Below are 15,906 nucleotides of genomic sequence, written 5' to 3'. Positions count from 1 at the left end.
TGATTAAATACTGGAATAGTCTGCCCAGGGAGGTGGTGCAGTCACCATCCCTGGATGTGTTTAAAGCAGACTGGATGTGGCACTTGATGCCAGGGTTTAGTTGAGGTGTTGGGGCTGGGTTGGACTTGATGATCTTGAAGGTCTTTTCCAACCTACACATTCTGTGATTCTGTGAAGAAGAAGGAAGAAGAAGGTGAAGAAGGACTCAGACAGCACCCAAAATCCTCTATATTGCTTCACATATACCATAGTATACTAAAACCCTAATTCATGCATTCCAGAATTCCAGCACCTGGAGGTGCTGGTAAACCACATGCTCTGCCCCAAACCTATTCCAGCTTCAGATCAGGTCTGAATTAAAAACCATTATTGATTTTGGATTGTCACTCCCAGGTTTTGATGTCTAAACTGGCAGCAGCCTTTTAATGATGTTTTTGAGGTTCTTCCTTCACCAGATGGGAAAAAAATATACCTCTTTTAGACAGAAACCAAGTATTATGCTTAATGTCATCACTTGGGGACGTAGAGGTTTAAAAAATGCATTAATTTATTGATTTTTCATTTAATTTAATAAATTGCATTGTTGTTATTAGTATTATTATTAGTATTAGTATTAGTATTAGTATTAGTATGGGGCGGTATTTATTTATTTAATCACACATTGGTGTGATCTTTCTTACTGACTTTGGGATGGACAGAATCTCATCCTGGATGCATCCATTGACTCTTGATGGAGGTGGGAAGATGCCAAACATGATCCATAGTGACAACTTGATCAGAGTTCCTGAAAGCAAGGGAGCATCCCTTCCTGATTCTTGTCTGGGAGAAGGGAATGGCCAGAGACAGAACAGGGATTTTGCTGTTCAGGAGCCAGGTCTCAGTGAGAACTGAAGCAGGTTGTCACAACAGGACACAAAATAAAGATGCTTGACTCCAGTCAGGAGGCAGTAGAAATCAGAAGGCTTTAGTTACAATTCATTCAGCCCTTTTATAACACACTGTGCTAATAAGGCACATTACTGGCCCATAGGACTGACACCTGTCCTGTTGGCTGAGTAACAGAAATAGCAAACAACACTGCTTGTTATGGGAAATTAATATTTTTTACACAAGGTTGTTTTGAGAAAAAGAAAACTGTTGAAAAGTTTTCCTTGAGAAGAGCTAGCTCCTCTCAAGCTCAGGAAAATATGGAGCTCACAGCAGGTAGCAGTGCAGTTGTGCAGACAGCAGTGTCTCACCTCCAGCTCCACCCCACAGAGTGCTGGGATGCTGAGAGAGGCTTTGCGTGTCAGGCACTGAGCTGCTGCCATCCCAGAGGAGCAGCAGGATGCTCATCTCCTGGAAGAACAACACCACAGGCAGAGTATCTTGGTCATCTCTCCAAAAAAAGTTCTTTTTTCCTCTCCCTGCCTGTACACCCAGAGATGCAGCACTCCAGGGTCTGCAGCAAGGACACAGCACAGACAAGTGTGGGGAGTTCTTTTGCTGATTCCCAACCCCTTATTCACTAAAGTGTTGGGTTCAGTGTATTTTGTTAGTGGGAGCACATTGTGCTGGATCCAGCAGCTGAGGGATGTGAGGCTGCTGCAGCTGCCTGTCTCCAGGTCTATCAGGCATCCCAATTCTCCCAAATATTATATGGTTTATTAGGGTAATCCTTTTTTTTTTTTTTTTTTTTTTTTTTTTTTTTTTTTTTTTTTTTTTTTTTTTTTTTTTTTTCCCACAGATTCTTCATTGTAGCCGACTCAGAATTTGACAGCTTATGCAGTTGATATCTATGCATTTTTAGACTTGATAAAATAACTCTTAAATTTTTTGTATATATACATTCCTGAATATAGCTACCAAGTTTTCTTTTTCCTGCTGGGCTTTAAAGTGCAATTCCAGTAAGTCAGAATTTAAAACAATCAAGAACTTGTATGAGAAACAAATTATTGGTTGGTTGGGTTTGAGGTTTTTTCCCTCTGAGGTAGTTTTGAGAGGAGAGGGATGTGGGTGAAGACGTGTACAGCACACACCTGAACTGCATGGACACCCTGCACCTGTGTGAGTGCACACCTGGACACACAGACAGACACTGGGAGCACCCCCATGAACATCAACAGCACCAAACAGCCTCATCCTGCTGCTCCTGTGGCTGAGCAGGGTGCAGGTCTAACAGAGAGAAGATAAACACACACACACATGTATGGGAACAATAAATTGATCCCTGCAGCAGCTGGGTTCATACCCCCAGTTTATCCATAATAAATCAGGAAATGCTCTTCCCCCCACATCCCATGTTTGGTCTCACACCCCAAGGCAGAAACATCCTTGGTCCAAAAGGTGACCCAGGGTGGTACTTCCAGTGACAATTCTCACACCTCCACCCTGGAACACATGGCTCTGCTGGGACAGCTCTGGAAGGGGCCATGGATAATGTGGCTGTTCCTCAGGAATCCTCAGTTGGGGTCCCCACCCAGCACTGTGTCCCTGTGCCCCCCATGACTTCTGGACATTTGATGGGCTGATGGTTCTCCTTTGGGGAGCCTCAGGGTAGCCCCAGGGTTGTGTTTGAGCTCTTCCTCCTGCCATTGGATCTCTTTGTGTGCCTTTGTGGATGTGCAAGCTTTTATCACATCCTCTGGTCTCTAAATTGATAGTTATCTCTAATCCAAAATTCCCAGGGGCTTTGGCAAAGCTCCTCCAGCAGGCAGAGAGCAAGTCCAGGCTGCAGCCTCCACCTTCAGACTCAGCAGGACTTTTTTTGGCAATGCAGGAGGGTCTTTCTCCACTCAGTTCACATTTCCATGACCATCTGCACAGCTCCATGTGTGTGTCTGATGGAAGCTCTTCCCTCAGCACTGGGAAATGCTCCTGGTGTGCTCAAGTGTAGCAGCACTGAACACTCTTGGTGCCCCCTGAGCTGTCCAAGCCCTTGCAGGGACGTGGGATGGTGCTTTGCAGGGGTCTGAAGTGCAATTTCATCCCCACTTTGCCCAGTTCTTCCCTCCAGTGCTCTGCCAAGCCTGTTTTCCACCAGCCCTGGCTATTGGCACACTCTGCTGCGGTGGCTGCACACCCAAACACACTGAGTTTAAATTCAGGGGAGTTGTTTTGTCTAGAACAAGAATTGTCACTCATTCACATTCTGATCAAGCATTTAAAACCTTCCAGAGTGGTGCCCAGCCTGGATCTGGAGGCAGCAGGGAAAGGGACAGGTCCTTGTCCCTTGTCCCTTGTCCCTTGTCCCTTGTCCCTTGTCCCTTGTCCCTGTCCCCACTGTACAGACAGGGATGCCAAGAAGGGTGACAGAGCTGCCATCAATCTGAGCATCTGCCTGAGCAGAGGCTTCCAAGTATTTAAATCATTAATTAAGATTAATGAAATGCACTTCTGCAGTTTATTTAAGTGCATGTTCCGAACCTGAAACCCGGTCATTAATTAGTGGGGGATACAATTTGAAAGGCTCAGTAAATCCCCTCTTAAGCCCTGGTGAGGCACATCCAACTCCAAGTGCAAGGATGTAGCTCTGCCCAGGGGATGCTGCATCAGAGCAGGGTAGGAGACACTTGAGAAGGGACACACATCCCAATAAAATGGGCTTTTGGGGAATTAGGAAGCTCCATCCAGCTCAAGACTGAGAATGGGAGGCACAAACTCATCATTGTGGCAAATGAGAGGCTTCATTTGACTTTTCCAGGTATATTAATTTTTAAAAATTTCAGCATTACTGGAAGGATTAGAGCTCCTTAGAGATCCCACTGCCCAGCCCTGAATGCTCCTGATGAAGGCTAATGCAATCAAATACATCCCATTGCAGGGTGAATCTGACCTGGAAATAAAAATGTACTCATTTTGTCACATGAAGTGACACAGCTGTGGGGTCCTGCATGGATCACCTTGTTCTTGGCCTCATGCTGGGACCTCTGTGTCCACCAGATCAGATCATGGAATCACAGAATCTCAGACTGGTTTGGGTTGGCAGAACGTTAAAGTCCATCCAGTCCCACTCCCTGCCATGGGCAGGGACACCTTCCACTATCCCAGGTTGCTCCAAGCCCTGTCCAGCCTGGCCTTGGACACTTCCAGGGATCCAGGGGCAGCCACAGCTTCTCTGGGCACCCTGTGCCAGGGCCTCCCCACCCTCCCAGGGAACAATTCTTTCCCAATATGCAGAGGACCAGGTCCAGGGGCAGCCACTTTCCAGGATGCTCTGTGGTTCCCCACTCTGGTGACACACACAGGCTACAGGATCACAGCCATCTTCTGCCACCAGTGCAAACTTCCCTGAGGATCTGGAGTGTGGAGCTGTTCCAGGGCTTTGGGCCACTCACTGGGGTGTTTGGAAAAACAGCATTGAGAGTGACCTTCCCCACAGTGCAATAAACAGACACACTGGCAGTAAATTGCATCAATTACAGGGAAGTCAGTAATTAATTAGAACCTGGGATTCTTCCCATCCCTCATTGCAGCTCTGAAATTAAAAGTCCTGGTGAAGAATAACTCCAGGCCAAGGAGTCAGTGCTGGGGCTGCCGTACAATTGCCCCCACACGAGGAGTCTGGAGTGGCTTCTGAGGTGTTGATTGATTTGATTCTGAGTTGGCAGCAAGGACAAGGGTTTGACCTCTGCACACAGGAGAGGACTTGGACGGGAGTGAATCCTGAGTGCCACTGAAGTGGAAGTGTCTACCCAAGCTGGGAAGGGGCTGTGTCCTTGTGGGAGGCAGTGGAGGGGGCTGAGGAGAGTGAGCTCACAGCAGAAGCAGAGGTTGGGATGTGTCCATGGAGGGCAGGGAGCTGCTGAGCTGTTGCGAGTGCCTGAGAGGACGTTGGAATCGTGTGGACCACCCCAGGACTGAGGATACAGGCACTGCTGCCCTCTGCCTGGGGAGCAGAGCCAGAGAGCCACCAAAATCAGAGCTGCTGAAGGTCTGTGTTCATCAGACCAGGGCTTGGATTGGAAACAACCTTGAAGACCACCTCATTACATCCCCCTGCCATGGACAGAGCCTCCCTCCCTCCGCTCGAGGTGTGCAGCTTTCAGAGCACAGGAAACACCTCTCTGCCCTGGAAACCTCCATCCCAGCTGTGCTGGGCCCTGCTGGGGTATTCCTGAGGAAAGCTGAGTGCAGGGTTGGCTGGTAGAGCCTGAGGCACACGCTGGGGCCAGGGCAGAGGCAATCAGAGCCTCGGGAGCAGCAATCAGCCACTCTCCAAATTGGGCAGACGAGACAAGTGAGCCTGGGAGCTCACATCGATCCAGCAGCCAAGGTCAGCTGGAGGGGAGCTGAGTTCCCAGAAAAGCCCCTGTGGAAAGTGAGTTTGAGCAGAAATGAGGTGTAATCGGCTGCTGCCAGCACAGACCTCCAGCTGCCATGACCCAGTTAACACCGACACTCACCTGCAGGAAACCTTCACTGCATTTCCAAGGGCTGATGTCAGGGAAAGCAGGTCACAGCTTGGAGGTGAGTCTGGGAAGGGGGTGTGATGCTCCAGCAGCTTTCAGGATCTGTCTGGGCACAGGGCGCAGAGAGGAGCTGGGCTGGTCATCCCAGTCCACTGGGGAAGCACAACATTGCTGCAAACCAGTGCCTGATTGTCACAATTAGAATACAAAAGACCAACTCTCACCCATCAGGTTAAGAGCAAGCAAAGGACTTTATTTTGGGAATCCTAACTTATATAGTTTTTTGGGATTTGGTCAAGGATTGGGGGACAAGAGGAACCCTGTTTTGACCCCAGTGGTCAAACCAGCAGTCCATCACAGACAGGAATGTGAAAACAATCCACTTTGTTTATGTTTCATTCATGAGAACTCCAATACAAGAATGTAATAACAATCAGAAGGCTGAAAATCAGGGTGACACCTGATGGTTCCCAATCCACTGGGATGAGTATATCTGATGTCTTGGGAAGGCTCACCTGAAACAGAGACTGGACAGAGCTGGAGAATAAAGTAGATATTTATTGAAAGGCCTTCAGGATACACCTTGGGCAGGACAGGGCCTGACCAGGGCTACACCCAAGGTGGACTAAGAATGGTCACACAATGACTGACAGGTCATGAGGTCTCACATTTTTATAAGTTTTGGTCCATTTGCATATTGGGGTTTAATTGTCCAATTACAGCTTCAGGCTCTGAGGTCCCATCCTTCTTGTTCCACCCTTGTTTGTGCTTTTGGGCCTGAAAGTTGTCCTTGGTGTGCAGCAGGAACAGGATTTGTTTTGTCTCCCTGCTCTGTGAAGGGAGCTGAGTGACACTGACTGTGAGCTCAGAATGTGAAAAACATAAAAGCTGAAACTTAAGGCATCACATCCCTGCCTGGTGGAAAGATTCCTGATGGTCTCACCATGGCCTAATGGCCCCCAAGAGCTCAAACCCCACAGAACCAGAACTGAGGCACCAAAACTCCCAGTCCAGAGAGGGGCACCCTGTGCCTCTCCTCCAGTATGGCCATCACAGATTTGAAGGGAACCCCACCATGTCCATGATGTTTCTCAGAGCCTCTTCTCATGAACCCAGAGCATAAAGCAAAGAGGGAAAGGAAGGGCAAGAATTGGGATTTTGTTCTTGTTGTTGCCTTGTAAAAATGGCACTTCAAGCTATTTTTAAACCTGTAGGGGTATATAGGAGATACCATGGACTCTCCTTAAGGGGTGAACAGGCTCAGGACTCATTGCTGGAGTGGGAAAGGGTTGGGGAGGGAATCAGTGGGCACCAGGCTGAATGTGAACAAAGCCCAGATGAGCTAAACTGCTGCATCAGGGGATTGTGGCAAATCCAAGGGAAATTGTTCATCCTCATGATCAGCAGCAGGGAGGACACCTCGCTGTCAGCCAGGGGAAAAGGAGGGTGAGTGGGGAGCTGATCTCTGCTGCAGCTGCTTGGGAATAATTGCAAGGAAACAGAGCCAAACACGTCTCAGTGGTGCCAAATTACATAACTAGGGATGGTGGGTGGGCGCACAGGGGACCTTCAGAGATTTGGGATGGACATCAGGAAACATTTCTTGGCGTGAGTGTGGCCCAGCTCTAAGAGAGGTCACTGGAGATCTCTGTCCTGGGGGGTTTCCAGACTCAGGTAGGCAAAGCCACATCCTGATCTAGTGCTGGAATAGTCCTGCCATGAGCAGGGAGCTGGACTGGGGATCTGTGATGTTCTTTCTGCAGCTCTGCTGGATCCCCAGCCCTGTGCCTGCTGGACATCACTCCTCCCTGCCAGGACTTCATTCCAGGGATGCCCTGGCATGGAAGGGTACAGGCTCTTCTCCCCTGATGTTGCAAAGGTCCAGGTTGGCTCCCTGATCCCATCCCAGCAGTGCCCACTGCCTGCAGGAGGGCCTAAGGTGCTTTAACCCCTTACTTACCTGGTGTGATCTTTCTTACTGACCTTGGGATGGACAGAATCTCATCCTGGATGCATCCATTGACTCTTGATGGAGGTGGGAAGATGCCAAACACGATCATGGTGGCAATCAAATCAGTTTCCCATGCAAGAGTCCTGAGGCTCCCTGCAGCCTGTAGTCCTGTAAACACTTTCCCCATGCTGGGCTCTTGAGCAGCCCTTGGTGCCCAGCCAGGCCCTACCAAAAGCCTTTTTCTTCCTCTGTTTTCCCTTCTCCCTTGTGGAAGGAGCCAGCCCTGGCAGGACAGCCCAACTCTGCAGGGCAGGGACTCCTGCTGCTCACCCTGGGGTTCCTGGCATGTTGTCAGCACAGCTCGGGGCACCCTGCTCTGATACCACCTTATTTATGGCACATCCTTCCTGCCTTCTCCCTGCTATTATTGCCTGAAATGCTGTAATTTAGATTCCGGCTGTGTTTGATTGCAAACTCCCCCAATCTACAAATTTCAGTGACAAGCACTAGAGCAGCTCATTTACATGCCAAAGTGATCAATCTGGAACTGCTTGTTACACCAGAGAATAAATAAATAACGGATACATTAAAGAACGGGGAACAATCAGCCAAATTAACCAATAGATGTCAAATAATGACAAGCCCTGACATCCTTAACAGGGACCAAGAGAGAGAGGGATGGGACAAGCTTTCCCAGCATTGCCCAGGGCTGCTCAGCACTCATCTATCTCTTCTCATCCTATGAGCCAACAGAGATTTGCAGCAATGACAGGAGACAGCCAGCAAGGGCTGGAGCCTGAAATCCTGGCTCTTAAACCACATACCTGTGTTTCTTCCTCACACCTGCTCTGTGCAGGCATCCATCATAGGAATCACTCATCCCCTGGGACAGCAATTATAACATTTCAGATGTGTGGCAGTGTCTCACCCAGTGTTACATGGTGTGGAAAATGGCTCCGCAGCTCAAGTTTCACTTGACATCCCACAAAATCCTTCCAGGGCACCATCTTTCTCCACAAGTCCCTGATAGGAGGATGGATCCAGGTAGGGGTCGGTTTCTTCTCCCAGGTAGCAAGTGACAGGAAAAGAGGAAATGTCCTCAGGTTGTGCCAGGGGAGGATTAGGTTGGATATTAAGGAGAATTCCTTCCCTAAAAGGGCTGTCAGGCACTGGCACAGCTGCCCAGGGCAGTGGTGGTGTCACCATCCCTGGAGGTATGGATGTGACTCTTGGGGGCATGGCTCAGTGATGGACCTGGCAGTGGTGGGTTAATGTTTGGACTCCAAGATCTTAGAAGCTTTTTTCAGACTTTATGCTTTATAATTCTCTGATTCTATTTGGGACAGCCCAGCTCAGCAGCTGCAACCTCCATCTGGGTGGTTATTCAGGCACCATTAAGCCACCAGTGGCTGCAGAAAGGTGGATGCTGTGAGCTGTCCTCACTCCCAGCGGGTGCAGGTGGCCGGCTGGGATGTGCTGACTGGCAGCAGAGGGGTGTGTGGTGTCTGCCAGCACTGCTGCTCTCCATCACTGCCTTCCCTTCAGTGACAGGTAAGTGCCAGCTGCCTGATTTATCCTCCTCTGGCAGCTCCTGCCTGTCAGCCTGGGCACCCCAGGGATCCCCAGCAGGGGAGGCAGAGCAGCAGCAGCAGCAGCAGCTCTCCCTGGTGCCTGCTGTCAGCAGCTCGTGTGTGCCTGCAGGCACTGGGGACGTGGGGAGGTTGTTCAGGGGTCACTTCCCTTCCACCAAGGGCTGCAGGGCTGGGAGGGCACTGACCCGGCTCCCCTGGCATCCCCAGCTGGGAGGGCAGCCAGAGGTGAAGGAGCTGCAGCACGGCCCATGCTGATAGCAGGAGAGGTAAAAATCATCTGGAGAAGAGTTCCTGGGTGTGCAGCAGAGCCAAGAGGCCATAACGGGTGCCATAAATCATGTGGGTGCTCACCTGTGAGTGCTTGGGTTCCCCAAACACCAAGGCACCGTCCTCTCTGGGGATGTTGTTGTGACACCTGGGGCTCGACGGAACATCTACATCCTCTGGCTCTTCCAGGTAATCTCTGCATTGGGCCTGGCCACATTCCTTATCATCTGGAGGTCCCCTACATCATCTCAGCCCCTGCTCCAGAGAGAGTCCAGCAGGGCTGTATGTGCCCCTGGCACAGCCTGGCCCTCACCGAGCAAACCCCTCTTGTCCCCCAGTCTCAGGGAGGGACAAACCACCGCCACCCTGGGGAAAGGGGGTTTGGGGGTGCTGATGGAGATGGGTTACCCCAGCCCCCATGTGGGACCCGCGGGGACACTGGGAAGAAGGGTCTGAGTGGGCACTCTGCAGCTGAACATCCCGCGGGGCAGAGGTGTCCGAGTGGACATTGGACAGCTGGACATCTGTTGAGGACACTGGGCAGAAGTGTCCCAGTGGACATTGGACAGCAGGACATCCCACGGGGACACTGGGGACCCTGGGGGCAATCCCTGCTGTGGGCAGGGGTGGGCGATGCTGCAGGCAGGGCAGAGGACAGCAGTTTTTGGACAGCAGTGGCTGAGGCAGCAGTGGCAGGGACAGCAGTGGCTGAGGCAGCAGTGACAGGGACAGCAGCTCTCGGCCAGCAGTGGCTGAGGCAGCAGTGACAGGGACAGCAGCTCTCGGCCAGCAGTGGCTGAGGCAGCAGTGACAGGGACAGCAGCTCTCGGCCAGCAGTGGCTGAGGCAGCAGTGACAGGGACAGCAGCTCTCGGCCAGCAGTGGCTGAGGCAGCAGTGACAGGGACAGCAGCTCTCGGCCAGCAGTGGCTGAGGCAGCAGTGCCATCTCGCGGCATTGTCCCCTCGCTGCCGGGCTGGCCGTGTCCCCGCTCCCGGCGGTGGGACGGGGACAGCCGGGGGGTGACAGGCTGGGGACATTTCTGTGCTGGAGCTGCGGTGTGCAGAAGCCTCCGGGAAGGCTCCCTGGTGGCGGCACCTCCGGAGCCACGGCGGTCACTGTAAGTGGCTTCCCATCGCCAGAGGGCAGAGTCAGGCTGGATGTTGGGGACAAACCCTTCCCTCTGAGCGTGGGGAGGTGTTGTAGCCAGTGTTTATGATGGTTTTCCGGTGTTCTCTAGTGGGAACTGAAGCATTCTTCCTCAGTCTACCAAGAGTTTAGTTGTTTAAGAGCATTGTGTTTGCATGACAAGTCTCTCCTACTGTCTGATGTCCCCAGGAACAGGTCGTTGTGCTGTTTTATACAAGTTTTCATACCAAGATTGTTTTCACATGGGAATTTGCAAATTATTTAAAATAAGTGACAGCCTAACTTTGGAAATTTAGCAGAGCAGGCCTGATTTTATGAGGCTTTTCTTTTTGTAATTCTTTTACCTGTCACAACGGAGAGGCCCTGGCACAGGTTGCCCAGAGAAGCTGTGGCTGCCCCACCCCTGGAAATGTCCGAGGCCAGGTTGGACATGGAAGGTGTCCCTGCCCATGGCAGGGGGTGGAACAAGATGAGCTTTAAGGCCCCTTCCAACCCAAACCAGTCTGGGATGTCTCAGCTGCAGATCCAGAGGAGGAGATGCTCAGAGGATGGAAGAGGAAGACTTGGCTTGACCACAGCAACTCTGGAAGTCAAGTGAGTGGGGCTAAACACTCCTCAGAAATCTCAAGGACTTGGGGGAAGTAACACCTGGACCAACACCAGCTTCCAGGAGATGCTGGGAACCCTCAGGCAGCCCTTGAAATTCAGCATTTAAATGGGGTTAAGGGGGCAGCAGAAGACAAAGGACTCAGAGCATGAGGACACAGCCATCAATCAATGCTGGATGCAATGATGGAGTGGTCTAATTTAGGCTGTGTATTAAGAAAGGACAATAGGACAGGAATACAATTACTGTCCAGAAACACCATTTGGGGAAATGTGGGTACCTTCAAGCTCTCCTGTCATCTTGTCTTGACACAGTTACAGGTCGGGTTGATAGGGGAACTCAGCTGATAAAATAAAATCACATTTCTTCTGGGCATCTGATTTATTGTGGGGTGATATTTTGATTAAAGACATGTAATATATTGTATAAAGTGGGCATCTAGTCAATAAATTAAAGACCAACTCAGTGACAGATCTCTGTTGGCAAAGGTCTGTGGACTGAATTGTGGTCATTGCCTTTTTCAGCTGGTTTGGAAATGATGCAACAGCTCCCTTGGGAATGCAGGAAGCAAAAGGCAGGGGGAATAGAGGGTTTGTCAGTCCCTCCTTGACTTTGGAGTCACACTAATCCCAGGTTTGCTTGCCACCCTCTTTCCTTGGATATCTGTGGGCCTGATATTTCTGGGTCTGAGAGATTTTAGCCTGCTAGCAACTGCTAGATTTTTCCCAAGGAAAAATTTCTCGAAAAAGCTTCTTCTCAAAACAATCTTAGCAAACAACTCTCCCTTCTCAAAACAATCTTTCTCCAGGTGGTGTTTTGCTGTTTCTCTGGTTTAAACAATAAAATTAGAAAGGTGTCATTCCTACTCACCAATCATGTTAAGTCTATATCAGAACACTTATAAAAGGTAGTAGGAATTAGACAATAAAGCCCTTTTTTCTATGCTCTTTGCCTTCTAAAATATTTAAAGTCTCTCATCTTTCTTTTGTGTCCTACAACAACAGATATTCCCCCCTGAGCCCCAGCTCCAGGTCAGGGCAGATGCCACAGGTCTGCTGAAAGGACCCTCAAGGGGAAATGGATGAGAAGGCCCCTCTTCACTGCCCACTGTGTCCCCCATGGGGTGGCCTGAGTGGTCCCCAGGGTCCCAAGGATGTTCACCTGCTGGAGTCACCATGGCACCTCTCATCCCTGATGTGATGGGGTTTGGGGACTGGTGGAATCTGGAGGCTCCTTTTTAGGAGAGCTGAATATGCACCCCTGGGCTCATTCCCTGCACTCAGTGACAGGAGGTGCTGGTGTTTCTCTTGGCAGATCTCGAGGCCACCCACAGCTCCTGGGGTTGCCCAGATCTGGCTGCTGCAAGGCCAAGCTCCCCAAAGGGGACTGAGAGCATCATCAGTGCCTGGCACCCTCATCTTTTCCCACTCTACTCTTTGTCAGATTATGCCCTTTTCTGACCCAGAGATGAGGCAACTGAGAGGAGTTTTAAAAACTTTTATTCCATTTTCAGTTTCATGTGAAGGGTGAGAAATACAGATGTTGCAATTCACACCATCACAATCAGAAGCCAAACTATTTCCTAATTACAATACCTTACAAGTGTTTCTTGGCCTATCAGCTTTTACCACACAGTGCTGTTGACGCCTTAACGCCAATCATCTAAAATTACCCCTATTACAATGCACCTTTCAAAGTTCTATTTCTCCAAAATATCCAGTCTTATTTGCAAGGTCATCATATGAAACTTGTTTCTAGTTCCATTTCTCTCTCAACAATGTCCTTTCTATTCTATAGTATTTCTAAGTCAGCATTTTCTATCTTGATGTTTGCATACAGATCCAGACTATGTGAGCCTTCTGTCAGGCTTTGAGAATTCTCTACAAATCCATTTCCCACACTACTCCAGACACCAGGTCCCCAAAGCACTGAGGTGAGGGCAGCAGGAAGGAGATCCTTGGACCAAGGATTATCTTAAGTTGGAAGAAACCCCCAGGGATCATCTGGTCACTCCTGGCCCTGCACAGACACCCCAACAACTCCATTCTGTGCCTCAGAGCATTGGCTAAACACTTTTGGAGTTCTGGCAGCCTTGGGGCTGTGCCCATTCCCTGGGGAGCCTGGGCAGTGCCCAACCACCCTCTGGTGGAAGAATCTTTCTCTGATCTCCAACCAAAATACCCAAGGCCCAGCTGACCCACACAGGCACTGATCCCTTTGTTGGGTGTCCGGAGGGGACAGCACCCAGCAGCACCAGGACAAAGCTGGGTACCAGTGACAGACACTGCCCATCACCCAGAGCAGAAGCCTCCAAGGGTGATCCCTGGGCTGCCCTGAGCATCCCTTGGGTGGCTGTGGCACCTGGTACCCCCATCCCCTGTCCCCTCCTGCCATCCCAGCAGCCTGTGGTTGTGTTGCTTTGTGCTCAGTCACCACCAGTCCCTGCTGCTGGGCCAGGCTGGTCACTCAGTGGTGCTGCACTCTTCCTGACCAAGCTATTTCCAGTAAAGCCAGAGTGAAGCATGGAAAGGGGAACAAGTTTCTTACAGAAAAAGTGAAACTTAATGCATCCCTTCCCCAACTAGGCAAACCACAGCGCGTGCAAGCTCATCCTTCCCACCCCTCTCCTCTTCCTCCCTACCCCCAGAGAAGAGTTTTCAGCAGATCCGCTGCTCACACTGCTCTGTCTTCAGCCCCTGCACCAAGGTAAGTCACCACAAATGGCTGGGGACACTCTTCTCTTCTGCCACCACTCTCCACTGCTTGCTCCCTGTCCTCCTTCGTTTTTTACTTCCCCCTCCACAAGGGTTCAAAGTAGAAAAATACAGAGAAGATGATGTGGGGGGAAGAGGAATCTGCAGGAATCTGTTCTTGCTCTGTGTGGCTGTGCACATGACTGGGCTCTGCAGACTTGTCCCAGGCTGAGAACCTCAGGTTTTGGGGTAGGTCCTTGTCCTCTCTCCGAGCTCTGCATGTTGGAGGTTTGCATCCCATTTGCTGTTTTTTCCCTTTCCTGTTTATCATTGTCGTGTGTCTGCATCCTTTCCTCCCTTGTGCTCTTTATCCCTTGGGACCACTGCCCCACAGAGCAGGTTTATTCCCCCAAACTGGAATAAACATCCTCTACAGGCATCTGAGGTGCCCCTACCCATGCCCAGGACACGGAGGAAAGGGTTTGTGCCATGCTCCTTGTCCTGGGCTTTTCAATCCCAGAGCTCTGCCATGGGCATGCTAGAGATTTTCAGTGACATCAGTGATTTCAGAATACACAGCCTCAGAACCCTTCCAGGAATTTATTTCCACCACTGCAGATGATGTCTGGTTATCCACACTGGACAATTCAGTGGATGCATGTGATGAGGGCATCTGCCTGTCTGTGACCAAGGTTCACCTGTGTGTTTGCCTCCATCCCCAGTGCATCTCTGTGCTGCAGGAGGCAGGATGCAGCCTGGACTCTTGCTGGCAGCCAGCACCCTGGCAGCAGTGCTGGGCATGGCTCTGCTGGAGGACGGAGTGTGTAAAGCACCCGACGGCAAGAACGGCTCCCCTGGACTCCCTGGCCGCGATGGGAGGCCAGGCCAGAAGGGTGAACCGGGAGAACCAGGTAAGAGGAAGCCAAGGATGTTGGGGGCCTGGGAGCCTCTTGGTAGGAGCATCCCAGGCTGTGGGAGCAGCTCAGGCAGGTGTGCATGAACTCATTCTCCTCCTTATTTCTCCCCAGGGAGGCCAGGGCTGAGCATGAACAGCAGGGGACCCAAAGGGGATGATGGTGAACCAGGGTTTGCTGGCCTCCCCGGCCCGAGTGGCCCACTTGGCATTACCGGCCCTCCAGGGCTTCCAGGGGAGCCAGGGCTACCGGGGCGGAAAGGGAGCGCCGTCGACGCTTTGGGGCAGCCGCATCCCGCCTTCTCTGCCTCCAGGATGTCCCCACCCCGCGCAGGCACCACCGTGGTGTTTGACAGGGTCATCACCAACCAGGAAAACTCCTACAACCCCCAGACCGGCAAGTTCACCTGCAAAATTCCCGGGCTCTACTACTTCACCTTCCAGGTGGTGTCCAGCGGGGACCTGTGTCTGGCCATCACCAAGAACGGGGTGCGTGCGGTCAGCTTCTGTGACAACAACAGCCAGGACACCCTGCAGGTGAACTCGGGCAGCAGCGTGCTCAGCCTGGCTGTGGGTGACCAGGTGTTCCTGACCACTGACCCCGCCCGGGGCAACTCCATTTACAGCGGCTCGGAGGCTGACAGCGTCTTCAGCGGGTTCCTGGTGTCCCCAGAGACAGCTTGAGGGACTCCCACACCATCCTGGGGTGTCTGCCTGCCTGGCTGTCCCCCTCAGGGTGTGTGGGGTGCTTTAGTGCCACAGCACATGGGGATGGTTCCAAACTGAGCATCCAGAAGAGTTCCAGTGTCACAACTGGCCGAGCTGTGGGTCACCTCTGCAGTACTCACCTCCATGCTGAGCCTGCCCACACTGTCCTGGAGGCTGTGGACTCTCATCCCTTTCTCCTCCTGGGCTGAGCCTGCCCACACTGTCCTGGAGGCTGTGGACTCTCATCCCTTTCTCCTCCTGGGCTGAGCCTGCCCACACTGTCCTGGAGGCTGTGGACTCTCATCCCTTTCTCCTCCTGGGCATTCAAGCTCCACTCCCAGTTGTCACCAGCTGTGGCTCTTTGCTGCTGAGTGGGAAATCACTGCCTGACACTGCTTCTGCTCCACTAACCACTGCAAAAGCCTTCCTGGCACTGGGACACATCCTGTCACCACCTCCCCATGAGTATAAATAAATGCTTCTTCTACCACTGCTCCTTGGGTTTTCTTTTCTACTCATGCATCTTTCCCCAAACCATCAACATCCTGGACCCTTTCCCAAGCTGCCCAGGGAGAGAAGTGATTCCAGCTTGTCCCTGATGCTGCAAAGGCAGAGGGACAGGAGGGAATTGAGTGTCC

General features: G+C 51.4%; 2 protein-coding genes across 3 annotated transcripts; both read left to right on the top strand.

Moving 5' to 3' along the window:
• EPHB2 (EPH receptor B2) overlaps positions 1 to 15,906 on the top strand; it is a gene marked incomplete at both ends in the record, with an annotated part of 297,582 nt that overhangs the window by 102,590 nt on the left and 179,086 nt on the right.
• C1QA (complement C1q A chain) lies at positions 13,545 to 15,748 on the top strand. Of its 3 annotated transcripts, none has more exons than XM_083876876.1 (4): positions 13,545 to 13,660; positions 14,370 to 14,558; positions 14,676 to 15,441; positions 15,558 to 15,748. In XM_083876876.1, exons 2-3 carry the CDS (start codon positions 14,396 to 14,398, stop codon positions 15,242 to 15,244), a joined length of 732 nt encoding a protein of 243 aa, XP_083733002.1. In that variant the 5' UTR covers positions 13,545 to 13,660; positions 14,370 to 14,395; the 3' UTR covers positions 15,245 to 15,441; positions 15,558 to 15,748. The 3 variants fall into 3 exon arrangements, with proteins under 3 accessions (XP_083733002.1, XP_083733000.1, XP_083733001.1); XM_083876875.1 differs by having other exon boundaries at positions 13,611 to 13,660; positions 14,388 to 14,558; XM_083876874.1 differs by having other exon boundaries at positions 13,577 to 13,660; positions 14,676 to 15,748.

This window comes from Zosterops lateralis, assembly GCF_965231275.1.
Source record: "Zosterops lateralis genome assembly, chromosome: 22".
In the NCBI taxonomy this organism is placed as follows: Eukaryota; Metazoa; Chordata; class Aves; order Passeriformes; family Zosteropidae; genus Zosterops; species Zosterops lateralis.
This window is presented reverse-complemented; position numbering and strand designations above follow the sequence as displayed.